The sequence below is a fragment of the Chanos chanos genome, chromosome 6 (genome assembly GCF_902362185.1).
Source record: "Chanos chanos chromosome 6, fChaCha1.1, whole genome shotgun sequence".
In the NCBI taxonomy this organism is placed as follows: Eukaryota; Metazoa; Chordata; class Actinopteri; order Gonorynchiformes; family Chanidae; genus Chanos; species Chanos chanos.
The window spans coordinates 6643041-6655187 of record NC_044500.1 but is presented as its reverse complement, the minus strand read 5'-3'; the positions used below and the strand labels follow the sequence as shown (position 1 = coordinate 6655187).

Genomic DNA, 12147 nt, shown 5'->3' with positions numbered 1-12147 from the left:
ATTACTTAATTTGTGTTGAGTGTGTTGTGAATGTCTGCATTTGAATTTCAATCAAGTAATGAGAATGAAGCTATTTCATGCACTCTATAGCTACAGTATAATCGACTTTCTCTCTCTCTCTCTCTCTCTCTCTCTCTGTAACTGTGCTCTTGAGGTGCTTGTGGTTCTAATTCTGACACTCTGTGTCTCCAAGTCTGAAAAAAAACCCCACTATGAATAGCTTATTGTTTTGGTCTTTGAGGGTATGATAGGGTACGATAGGGTATGAGGGGTGGAAGTCACAAAAATTAATTGCTAAAAATGGAAGTAATGAAAATGCATGTGAAATTGAAAAATAGAGCGGAAAAATGGATATGAACTGAAAAATAGAGTGATAAATTGTCAGTTAATTTGATAAACTTGATTGACATTTTATTTGAAACACTGTTGCTCTGATAATCAACTCGACTGACACTCATCGTTTACAGCAAGCAATTTTTGTTACTTCCGCCCAAAATGTCAGCCAGAAACCACACCCACTGCCGAACTGATCGAGCCCACCAGCAGAGGCGGATATGTGGCAGAAGGGGTAAGATCTACAAAGAGGGAAGACCTTCTGAGTCCTCAGCTCCCTGCAAGTTTAGAACCAAAAATTCAATCAGTTCGTTACATACCTGCATACATATATATAAATATATATATATATATGTGTGTGTGTGTGTGTGTGTGTGTGTGTTGTCACGACTCAGCTCAAAAGAGGTGACAAAAAGGAGGGCAGACCACGCACAGATCAAATTAGGGCCAAAGCAAAGGAAAAAAAGTAAACACCCATATTTTAAAGATTAGACTGGTAGTCAGCAGTGTCAGTGGGGTAGGCAAGGTATGGATGTGTGGTAGAGAACTGTGGGGCTGTTGTAATGCAGCAACCAAAACCTAAAAGAAACAAATGCTGGTGGCCTGAGGAAGAGAGAAACAGAAAAGGGGGAAAAAAAAACCATTAGTTCCCTTTAGGCTTTTATACACCTTGGGATCAGAACTCCCAGGTGCCCAGCATCAACGAGGACGGCCCTCCCACTCTGACACCCAACCTGCAAACACACAACAAAATTCAGAGCGGCGGCCGTCACGGTGTGTGGTCTCACCTTGTGGCCTAATTGAAAATGAAAGATCACATTGGGAAAATCATGCCTGCTCCCTGACTGTCGCCCCACTCTTACTCCTCTGTCTCTATGAATTTGATGCTGATTATGAACCGTTATGAACCAAAGATTTGTGAACTCAATCCAGACTCCACACGTCTGTGTGTGTGTGTGTGTGTGTGTGTGTGTGTGTGTGTGTGTGTGTGTTGCTGGCGTGTGTTTACCTGTCCTATTACATCCGTCTGTCTGTGACGGATGAATTCAGCTGTAATATCCGAACGGGGATCCTGTTTAACGACACCAGCGTTCCAGTCGCTCTGCAGTGTAAACTCATCGCCGTGGGCATTTTCCAGCTCCTGAGCTACATAAACCTGACGGTGTACGCTCTGCTGGCTCCTGTGTGTGCGTACGCCGCCCTGGTGCCTCTGAGGAATAACACAGACATCCTGAAGATTTACGAGATATTACCCACGCTGGGAGTGCTGGAGTTCTCCAGCATGGGCTGGGATGACCTGGCCATATACCTGCTTTTCCTGGAGGAGAACCTGAGTGAACTCAAGGGCTACAAGTGCCTAAAGGTGTGTGTGTGTGTGTGTGTGTGTGTGTGTGTGTGTGTGTGTGTGTGTGTGTTAAGGTCTCATCAAACCTTTAAGCTGGTGTTGAATGGGATGTATGTGGACTTCAATCTGTGTGCATGTCTGTGTGTGTGTATTAAAGTGAAAGTATACTCAGATTTATTGTTTTACATCTCATATTAATATTCCTAATTGGACAAACAAAAGTTGTGACATTTTGACCTTAGCCCTGAGCCTGTTTGTCACACACACACAACCATACACAGTCGTGAAATAAAGTGAAATGCTTTTTACTACTTTCTGTGGCATAAAGATAAAAATTTAAGGATAAACTTTCAAATTTACATAGACCAGAATTACTATTATACAGACAGAAAGAGATATAAAATATAAAAAATAGAATATAAGATATATCAGTGATAGGTAAAGCAGTAAAGGCTGAAGATGTGCAGTTTATGTGCAATACAATGAGCTGTGCAGTGTCACGTGGTTACAGTGGAAGGAAATGAAACTGCCAACATATATAATAAACAGTTGTAAATATGGGGTGATGTGCAACGGGTCCAAGGTCCAGTCCTACGAGTCGACCCGGTGGAGGAATCCGAATGGCCTCTGGGAAGACGCTCTTCCTCGTTCTCCCTGCGTTGGCCTTCAGAGAGCGGAAGCGCTTCTTCGACCGGTTCAGAGAGGAGGGTCCGTTGTTTGCATGGCTGAGGCCCTTCGGTGTCTACCCGACCTTGGTACAACAACGCTCGCTGTAGATAAGACCGCAGGTCAGGGAGCCCAGTGCGAGTGGTGCGCTCAGCTGATCGTACCAGCCTCTGGAGACTCCGCCTGTCCTGCCTGGTGCTGTTTCCCAAACCAGGCTTTGATGCTTCCCGTCAGGATGCTCTCGATGGTGCAGGTGTAAAAGTTCCAAAGCACCTTAGAGGGCATTTTAAAGTCTCTTAAGTGTCTTAAGCAACCCCATATACTCAAAATGCTCAAAATGACCCTGATGGTTGTGTGCTGGCAGTGCTGCATATCATACACAACCTACTACCACTTAAATTTCCAAACGTCTCCTGAGTCGAGCTATGAGTGTGTGTGTGTGTGTGTGTCTGTGTGTGTGTCTGTGTGTCTGTGTGTCTGTGTGTCTGTGTGTGTGTGTGTGAGTGTGTGTGTGTGTGTGTGTGTCTGTGTGTGTGTGAGTGTGTGTGTGTGTGTGTGTGTGTGTGTGTGTGTGTGTGTGTGTGTGTGTGAGTGTGTGTGTGTGTGTGTGTATGTGTGTGTGTGTGTGTGGTGTGTGTGTGTGTGTGTGTGTGTGTGTGTGTGTGTGTGTGTGTGAGTATGTGTGTGTGTGTGTGTGTGTGTGTGTGTGTGTGTGTGTGTGTGTGAGTATGTGAGTGTGTGTGTGTGTATGTGTGTGTGTGTGTGTGAGTATGTGTATGTGTGTGTCTGTGTGTGTGTGAGTGTGTGTGTGTGTGTGTGTGTGTGTGTGTCTGTGTGTGTGTGTGTATGTGTGTGTGTGTGTAAGTGTGTGTAAGTGTGTGTGTGTGTGTTTCTGCATTGTGGGCATGTGTCTCCTCTCACCGTCCCAGACTGCCGTTCAGCCTGCGCACCCTCAATCCATCAGCTCAATCTACCCTGCAGCGCTTCTACCCCGGTTTATTCATCAGCTCAATCTACCCTGCAGCGCTTCTACCCCGGTTTATTCATCCAATCAATCTACCCTGCAGCGCTTCTACCCCGGTTTATTCATCCACTCAATCTACCCTGCAGCGCTTCTACCCCGGTTTATTCATCCACTCAATCTACCCTGCAGCGCTTCTACCCCGGTTTATTCATCCAATCAATCTACCCTGCAGCGCTTCTACCCCGGTTTATTCATCCACTCAATCTACCCTGCAGCGCTTCTACCCCGGTTTATTCATCCACTCAATCTACCCTGCAGCGCTTCTACCCCGGTTTATTCATCAACTCAATCTACCCTGCAGCACTTCTACCCCGGTTTATTCATCAACTCAATCTACCCTGCAGCGCTTCTACCCCGGTTTATTCATCAGCTCAATCTACTCTGCAGCGCTTCTACCCCGGTTTATTCATCCACTCAATCTACCCTGCAGCGCTTCTACCCTGGTTTATTCATCCACTCAATCTACCCTGCAGCGCTTCTACCCCGGTTTATTCATCCACTCAATCTACCCTGCAGTGCTTCTACCCCGGTTTATTCATCAACTCAATCTACCCTGCAGTGCTTCTACCCCGGTTTATTCATCCACTCAATCTACCCTGCAGCGCTTCTACCCCGGTTTATTCATCAACTCAATCTACCCTGCAGCGCTTCTACCCCGGTTTATTCATCAACTCAATCTACCCTGCAGTGCTTCTACCCCGGTTTATTCATCCACTCAATCTACTCTGCCACTCCCTCGCCCGACCAATCATTCATCCTGTCGCGCCCACAGCCCCAGTCTTCACTCGCCCAGCCCTGCTCTGCTTTGCCATCTTTACCAGCTTCCCTCTGCCCTCTGCCCTCTGCCTTGGCCTGCCAGCATCCACACCTCTGTTTACAAAGAACTACAATAAACTTTATCTCATTCATTCTAATGCTGTGTCCATGTCCTGCGTTTGGGCGTTTCCCTGGTGATTGTCACGTTCACTACTGTACCTTCCTCCTCTTCCACTTCCACACGTGCTCAGAAACCAGACACGGCGACCGTCTCTCGGTTTAATATACACGCTGAGCGGGAGCCCGTTCCTTGTTATGGTTCTGGGCGTCCGGCCCCCTTTTAATGCCCCCATCATGACAAACAACTATTCCCATAGGTCAGCATCACAGTCTAGAGTGTAGCAACTCATGTTACATTAGGCTATAAGCTGCTATATGGGGTCAAAGGAGAAGAGGGACAAAAGTCCATGTTTATGACTTGTCTTTATAAGAGCTTTGCGTTTGACATTATCCCTCCTCCAGGCCAATCCTTCCCGTTCAGCGAGTGGCATTCTTTCAGATCGGATACGTGTTGACTTATGTCTCCAGTTTGTTTTGCAGGTTAGACACATCAGTTAACGCTGAAGCAGTTTATTTTAGTCGGTGAAACTGCCATGGCACTGCGGCTTGTCACACTTTTGCTAGCCCTCAACACCATTGAGTGTACAACTCGCAAGTACTACATCGGAATCAGGGAGGAGGACTGGAATTACGCACCTAGCGGCAAAAACCTCGTCAGCGGGGAAAACATCGGTGATGATGAGTGAGTCCCCTCAGAAGCTGTTCGTTAATACTGAACGAAACTGAGGTCGTGTAAAAGTGGTCCTTTAATTATGATTGTTGTTACTACTGTGATTGTTGTTGGTGTTGTTGTTGTACTGAAGTTAGTCTAATAATTATCATTAAAATGTGCGTTTATTAATGGCGAAAACATTATGTTAACTGGATTTATTCATTTAATTCTACTGACGGCCGTTCCTATTTGGTCTCACTTTCGATTGTCTTATCTCGCCTTGCACAACACTGCTCTCTTCCCCTCTCCTCTCTTATTGAAGACATGCATCTGTGTTCCTGACGCGAGGCCCTCACCAAATTGGCAGCGTTTACAAGAAGGCCCTTTACAGACAATATACAGACTCTACTTTTTCTACTGAGATCCCTAAACCTGACTGGTTGGGTTTCCTGGGCCCAGTGCTCCGGGCAGAGGTCGGTGATGTGATTGTGGTCCATCTGAAGAACTTTGCCTCTAGACCATACTCTATTCATCCACATGGAGTTTTCTACGAGAAAGACTCTGAGGGTATGGTACCCACATACACAAACACACAAAAAGAGAGAGAGAGAGAGAGAGAGAGATAGAGAGAGAGAAAGAGAGAGAGCCGGCCCTGACCAATTTGGTGCCCTAGGCAAGATTTTAGCTGGAGACACTTCGTTACGGCTGTGGTCCAACGACTGTATCAAGAGAGATAAAATGTTGTAATAAAGGATTCTAGAGGCATTGCGGCACCCTGTGATCTAGATTGTCAACTCGTCAAGACACAGACAAAATAGTAGCCTATTAGTAAAAAAAAAATAGTAAAAGATAAAACTTTAAAAAAAAAAAGAAAAAAAGTTCTTCCCTCATTTGGGGCGTCCCTGGCATTCGCCTGTTCCTGCCTATGCGGCTGGCCGGGTCTGAGGGAGAGAGAAAGTCAAGTATTCTTGTCTCAGGAAGACCTCATTTCAAAAGTGCTATCATTATCTCTAAACACAAAATCCAGCCTTCCATGCAGCTAAACTACAACGACCAGTCATGTAGCGGTGTATCAATGCTGTGCAGACACCTTCAGAACTACATTCAAGGTCAGATTACCGGACACATTTAAAATAAATTATATGCCGGGAGTTAGATATCTTAACATTGCCCAATACAACTACTGATTATCAGGTTAATTTTTAGTAACGTCATTAGACATAGAGCCGGAAGTCCTACTAAACTGCCCCAGAGAAAGAGCACCATGAATCAGCGAATTTGAAGAAATTTGAGGAGAATGTGACGCAGGTTGATGACATCATGATTGTCTGTCTCAGGTGCGCTGTATCCAGATGAGACATCTGGGAAGCTGAAGGAGGATGATCAGGTCCCACCTGGGCACAGCTACACCTACACATGGAGGGTCAAACCGGAATACGCTCCAACAGAGGCTGATGCTAACTGCCTCACCTGGACTTATCATTCCCATGGTGACGCACCCAAAGACATCGCATCAGGACTCATAGGGTCTCTGCTCACCTGTAAGAAAGGTAAGACACATACACACACACACACACACATACACACACACACACACACAAAATGTCACATGCCTAAATGCTTTTCTCCTTTCTTCCTCCCACTCTGGTATATTTTCTGTTACTGTTTCATTGTGTATGGAGAAGTGAAACATATTGTGTAAAACATTCATACACACATCTAAACATTCATACAAATACACACATGCTCATACACACATACACCACGCACACGCACACACACACACACACACACACTCACTCACACACACATAAATATATATATATACATACACCACTCAGTTCTCTCTGTGCCTGTCCTCAGGGGTTCTGAAAGATGATGTGAGTCGCTCTGATGTGGATCAGGACTTTGTTCTCATGTTCAGTGTTGCGAATGAGAACCTCAGCTGGTACCTTGATGAGAACATTAAGAGGTTCTGCACAGACCCAGATGGGGTTAATAAGGAGGACGAAGACTTTCAGGAGTCCAATTTAATGCACTGTAAGCCACCCAACCTTTCATCTTTAACCCTTTGACCTGTCAGAGAGTACCTCAGGTCTGTTCCTGTAAATGTTATTCCATTTGTTCGGTCTGTGGGGCATTTTACTTTTGGTTTTCCTCTCACATCCCCTTGAAACTAAAATCTAGTTCAGAGATTGTAGGCTGCCTACTCTAAACTGTCAGCTATGCTCATCTGTGCTGCAGAGTGGCTTGTCACCAACCAGTCTAGTTGTGTTAGGCACTGTGTTAGGTAATGCAGAGTTTTCACAGCTATGTATAACTGTGTGTTAAGTTTTGTGGCAGAGCTGTTGCAAAGTACAACATGAGGCTTAAGCCGTGGAAACTACTGATGCTTAAAATGGCCATTTTCAGCAGTTTTACATGGTTTTTTATGTCTTTGGGACAAGTGACCAGGACGACTAAGTTGTAACTGGAAAGACGTGTTAAACGTGACAAATTTGCTTCTGTGGTCTATGACTAACTCTGGCCTGTCTACTATTAGATGCAGAACAGCTAATAAATGGGTGTGTGCTATTGTAAAGCACATTTATCAAGCTAGAATTTGGTGTCTAAAAAGTGTGTGTGTGTGTGTGTGTGTGTGTGTGTGTGTGTGTGTGTGTGTGTGTGTGTGTGTGTATGAGTGTGTGTATGAGTGTGTGTTTGTGTGTGTGTGTGTGTGTGTGTGTGTGCATGTATGAGTTAATTAAGGGTGTAATGACCTTTAATATGTCCAACATTTAATCTCTGTAATCTCTCTCTCTCTCTTTCAGCTATAAATGGATATGTGTATGGTAACTTGCCTGGTTTGGAGGTTTGTACAGGCAGCTTGGTGTCCTGGCATCTTTTTGGTATTGGTAATGAAGTTGATATTCACTCCGCCTACTTCCATGGCCACACCCTTCTGGACAGAGGTCATCGTACTGATGTCCTCAGTCTGTTTCCCGCCACTTTTGTCACTGCGGAGATGATTCCCAGGACAATTGGGAAATGGTTGCTAAGCTGTCAGGTCAATGACCATATACAAGGTATTCAACCCTCTTTCTGAATCACATCCCTCTTCACTTTCTGCTTCTCTCTCTCTCTCTCTCTCTCTCTCTCTGTCTCTCTCTCTCTCTCTCTCTCTCGCTGTGATAATCTCCAGCGTCCTAATCAGGATAAGCAGCTTGGAAAATAAATGAATGAATGAAAGAGTCAGGTGATTCAGATTCAGTAAATCCTTATTTGGCTGTCATAAGAAAAGCATGTTCCTGATCCTATATAGAAACCCCAGCTTTACATAACCACTCAGACACTCAGGATGTCTCTCTCAACACATTCACTCACACACACGCAAAATATGGATAACATGATATCAGTGAGATCATGATCAGAATTACAGTGACTTGATTGCAGAAACAGAGGGTTTATATTCTCTTTATCTCTTGGTGTATGCAGTAGGCGATTTATTTTTTAACGGGGGGGATGGCCCAATGGCCAACAGGGGGCATGGACCAGTGGTCACTGACACTACTCTATAGAGTATATAGTGGGATTGCAGGTTAACAAGGGGGATGCATTTTGGTCATTTTGCTAACAAGGGGGATGGCACCCCCCATCCCCCTACAAATCACCTACTGAGTATATGTATTCTCACATTTACATAATCTCTTTTTCTCTCTCTGTTTTCTGGTGCTGTGTTCAGCGGGTATGCAGGCCTTCTACCAGGTCTCTGTCTGTGACTCAAAGTCTGAAGCAGCACCAACAGCGCCCCCTGGCCGTGAGAGACATTACTACATAGCAGCAGAAGAGATTATCTGGAACTATGCACCCTCTGATGTGAACAACTTTACTGGCCAACCTCTAACGGAACCGGAGAGGTATATATACTCATACACGCACGCACACACATAAATCCACAATTAAGCATAGTTACACAGACACATAGTTACACAGACACAACACACTCTCATTTCTTTTTTTTTAATGCAGTGATTCAGAGGTCTTCTTCAGTAGAGACGGGGGTCGACTGGGTGGAAAATACCTGAAAGTCCATTATACACAGTACACTGACAGTACATTCACTACCAAAGAAAACTCGACACAAAGCCTCGGCATTCTGGGTAATATATTCACAGACTCAAGCCATAACCGTTTTATAAACTAGAATGTTTTTTTTTCTTTCTTCAAGGGATCAGACTCTTGCATAAACTCTGCTTATGTAATGTTGAGTTAGCATTTTTCATATCCAGAAATCTAACTGAGCAGCCAGGGTTTGTAACACAGAAGGAAACCAGTAAAAAGACCTTAGCAATGACTCATCTATGCTCTTCCCATATTAGAGCAGAACTGAAAGCCCCGTGTCAGGTTTTGAAGGTTTTTACTTGGTACTGACCTCCTCTCTCTTCTGATAGGCCCAGTCATCCGGGCGGAGACAGGTGATGTTGTGGTGGTAACATTCCTGAACAGAGCCAAGTATAACTACAGTATCCAGCCTCACAGTCTGCATTATGAAAAAGCTTATGAAGGAGCCAAGTACCAAGATGGTGAGACAGTCACACATCTTCACCCGCACACACATGTAACACATGCAGTACATGCACACACCCAAAACAGAGATTTGCTGTCAAAACAGGGGTGCAGTGGTTCAGTGGTTATACACAGATTAAGGCCACATTCTGTACTCACACCAAAGCTCCTAGATCATAATGTTTATCGTTTTCCCCTTCTGAGGGACGGAACCAAGAGGTTATCAGCAAAATTTGAAAAACAGAGAAGTGAATTCTATGTAACTTCTATACAGGATCCCAGAAAGATGGAGCTAGTGTACCTCCAGGTGGACGTTTCGTCTACCGGTGGAAAGTGACTGAAGGTCCCTCTGACAATGACCCGCCCTGTTTATCATATTTATATTACTCTGCCTCTGACCCCGTCCCTGACACCAACTCAGGCCTGGTGGGGCCACTACTGGTGTGTAAGAGAGGAGCACTGGATGACAGTATGATGCAGGTAACACACAAGTCATTTTTCACATGTAAAATGTTTGTTTTGTTTTTCTGTTTTACAAGTGTGTGTGTGTGTGTGTGTGTGTGTGTGTGTCCATGTCTACATGTTGTGAGTGCGCTTATTCATATTTAGGGTTGAGTAGTAATGGATTACGTGTAATTGGGATTACATAATCAGATTACAAAAAAATAAGTGACTGTAATCAGCCCAAATTACATTTGAGAAAAATGTAATTAGCCTATAATTATGCTTACAAGGATTGATTACATTTTTGATTACCTCTCTAAAATATGGCAATTTCAAATTATGAAACTTTTTTTCATGATCACCAACAAAAACAAAAAAAACAATACACCTTTAGACGTTTATGCCAGCATGTTTTTGTAAGGGTACTTTGATTTGACCAGTTCTAAATGCTGAATGTGTTCTAGCGTGGGCCTGTATCAAAGTAAGTCATTCCTCTCAGGTTGCCAGTTTTGTTAATGGTGACTCAATATTTGTTTTTGTTTTTTTTTTTAATGGTGACTTATGGGTAATGGAGTTCTTATTCCTTTTTATTTACGTTGAAAGATGAACATTTTGAGTATGTGCTCCTCTTTGCGTTACAAGAGCAAAGTCCTCCATGTGGCCTTTGATTAAAAAACAGCAGCAACAAAAACTTTAAAAAGAGAAGAAACAGCGTCCCACATGTTGGAGAATACACATGGTGCACCTGTCATTTGTGCCAGTACTGCTTTTGGGTAATTTGGTTTGACCACCTGTAAATACTGAATATGCCATATGCATTTCATTTACATTGAAAATTGCATTTCATTTACATTGTTTTGAGATGTCCAAAGAGAAAAACAGAATATTTGTGGCACTCCAATTTTTGTGGCTGCATACATTTTTTTCAGTATAAGGTGCAATATATTCAGTGTTTGATTTTGAAGTAATCCAAAAGTATTCAGATGAGATTACGTTTTTGTTTTTGTTTTTGTTTTTTTTTTTGGATTGCAATGGATTACGTAGCTATTTACAAAAATTGCCATGTAATTTATATTCAGTAACTGACTACATTTCAAAATAATCTGTCCCAACCCCATGCATGTCACATTACCTTACGTTACATTTATCCATTTAGCAGATGCTTTTATTCAAATAAAACTTCCAAGACAGGCAGAATACAAACCAAGCATGTTGCCATTAAGCAGCTGTGTGTGTCATAAGTACTGCTGCTAAGTTCAGCGTTAGACTAGAAACAAATTCAAGAAAAGTTGAAGGAAAGTAAGAGGGTGAACTACAGATGGACACGAGTGAGTCTGTAGCCCATAATCTAAAGCTATCATGTAGCGTCTGACAGTATTATAAAAATAAGTGTTAAGTAGCACCCATCATAGAGGGAAGGAATTCTATGTCATAAAAGTACATCATAAAAGTACACGCTTCTGTACAGGTGTGCTTGTTTATATAAACTCACATGTCTGTGTGTGTGTGTGTGTGTTTCAGAAAGAAGTAGACAGGGAATTTTTCCTGCTTTTCTCTGTGATTGATGAGAATGAGAGCTGGTACCTGGATGACAACATTCAGAAGTTTGGCAGTAACAAGACTGACAAAAACAGCCCAGACTTTCAGGAGAGCAATAAAATGCATGGTATGTGTGTGTGTGTGTGTACGAGTATATGTATGTGTGTGCATGGGTGTGGGAGGGTTAATGCATGCCTGTGTAATGCCCATTTAGTTATTAACATGTTTGTCTGATTTTTGTGTTTCCACTCAGCGGTAAATGGCTATATGTACGGGAACCTTCCTGGACTAGATCTGTGTGAGGGGGACCGTGTTGTATGGCACACACTGGGTTTGGGAACTGAAGTAGACATTCATGGTGTTCATTTCCAGGGGAACACCTTTAAAAGGGACAACATGAACCGGGATACTCTGAGTCTCTTCCCCCACACCGCTGCCACGGTTACCATGACACCAGACAACGAGGGTGAGTCTCGTTCCCTCAGGCTGGGATCAGGAACTCATAGTTCAGAATTCTACTCTGTGAAGATCTGTTGCCTTAGGACCCCCTAGTGGAGAGTCAGTGTTACAGCACATCTAACATTACTTAGTGTGATGAAAATTGTGATAGATAGATAGATAGATAGATAGATAGATAGATAGATAGATAGATAGATAGATAGATAGATAGATAGATAGATAGATAGATAGATAGATAGATAGATAGATAGATAGATAGATAGA

At 43.4% G+C, this 12147-nt stretch overlaps 1 protein-coding gene across 1 annotated transcript in view; it reads left to right on the top strand.

The window, feature by feature from the left end:
- Positions 1-4777: 4777 nt before the first annotated feature.
- LOC115814118 (hephaestin-like protein 1) overlaps positions 4778-12147 on the top strand; it is a 13691-nt gene continuing 6321 nt past the window's right edge. Inside the window, exons 1-11 of the mRNA XM_030776842.1 lie at positions 4778-4926; positions 5219-5463; positions 6234-6446; positions 6760-6936; positions 7707-7961; positions 8618-8792; positions 8905-9035; positions 9327-9458; positions 9716-9921; positions 11407-11551; positions 11678-11890. Coding sequence (XP_030632702.1) covers positions 4778-4926; positions 5219-5463; positions 6234-6446; positions 6760-6936; positions 7707-7961; positions 8618-8792; positions 8905-9035; positions 9327-9458; positions 9716-9921; positions 11407-11551; positions 11678-11890 — 2041 coding nt within the window. The remainder of the gene's footprint in view (positions 4927-5218; positions 5464-6233; positions 6447-6759; positions 6937-7706; positions 7962-8617; positions 8793-8904; positions 9036-9326; positions 9459-9715; positions 9922-11406; positions 11552-11677; positions 11891-12147) is intronic.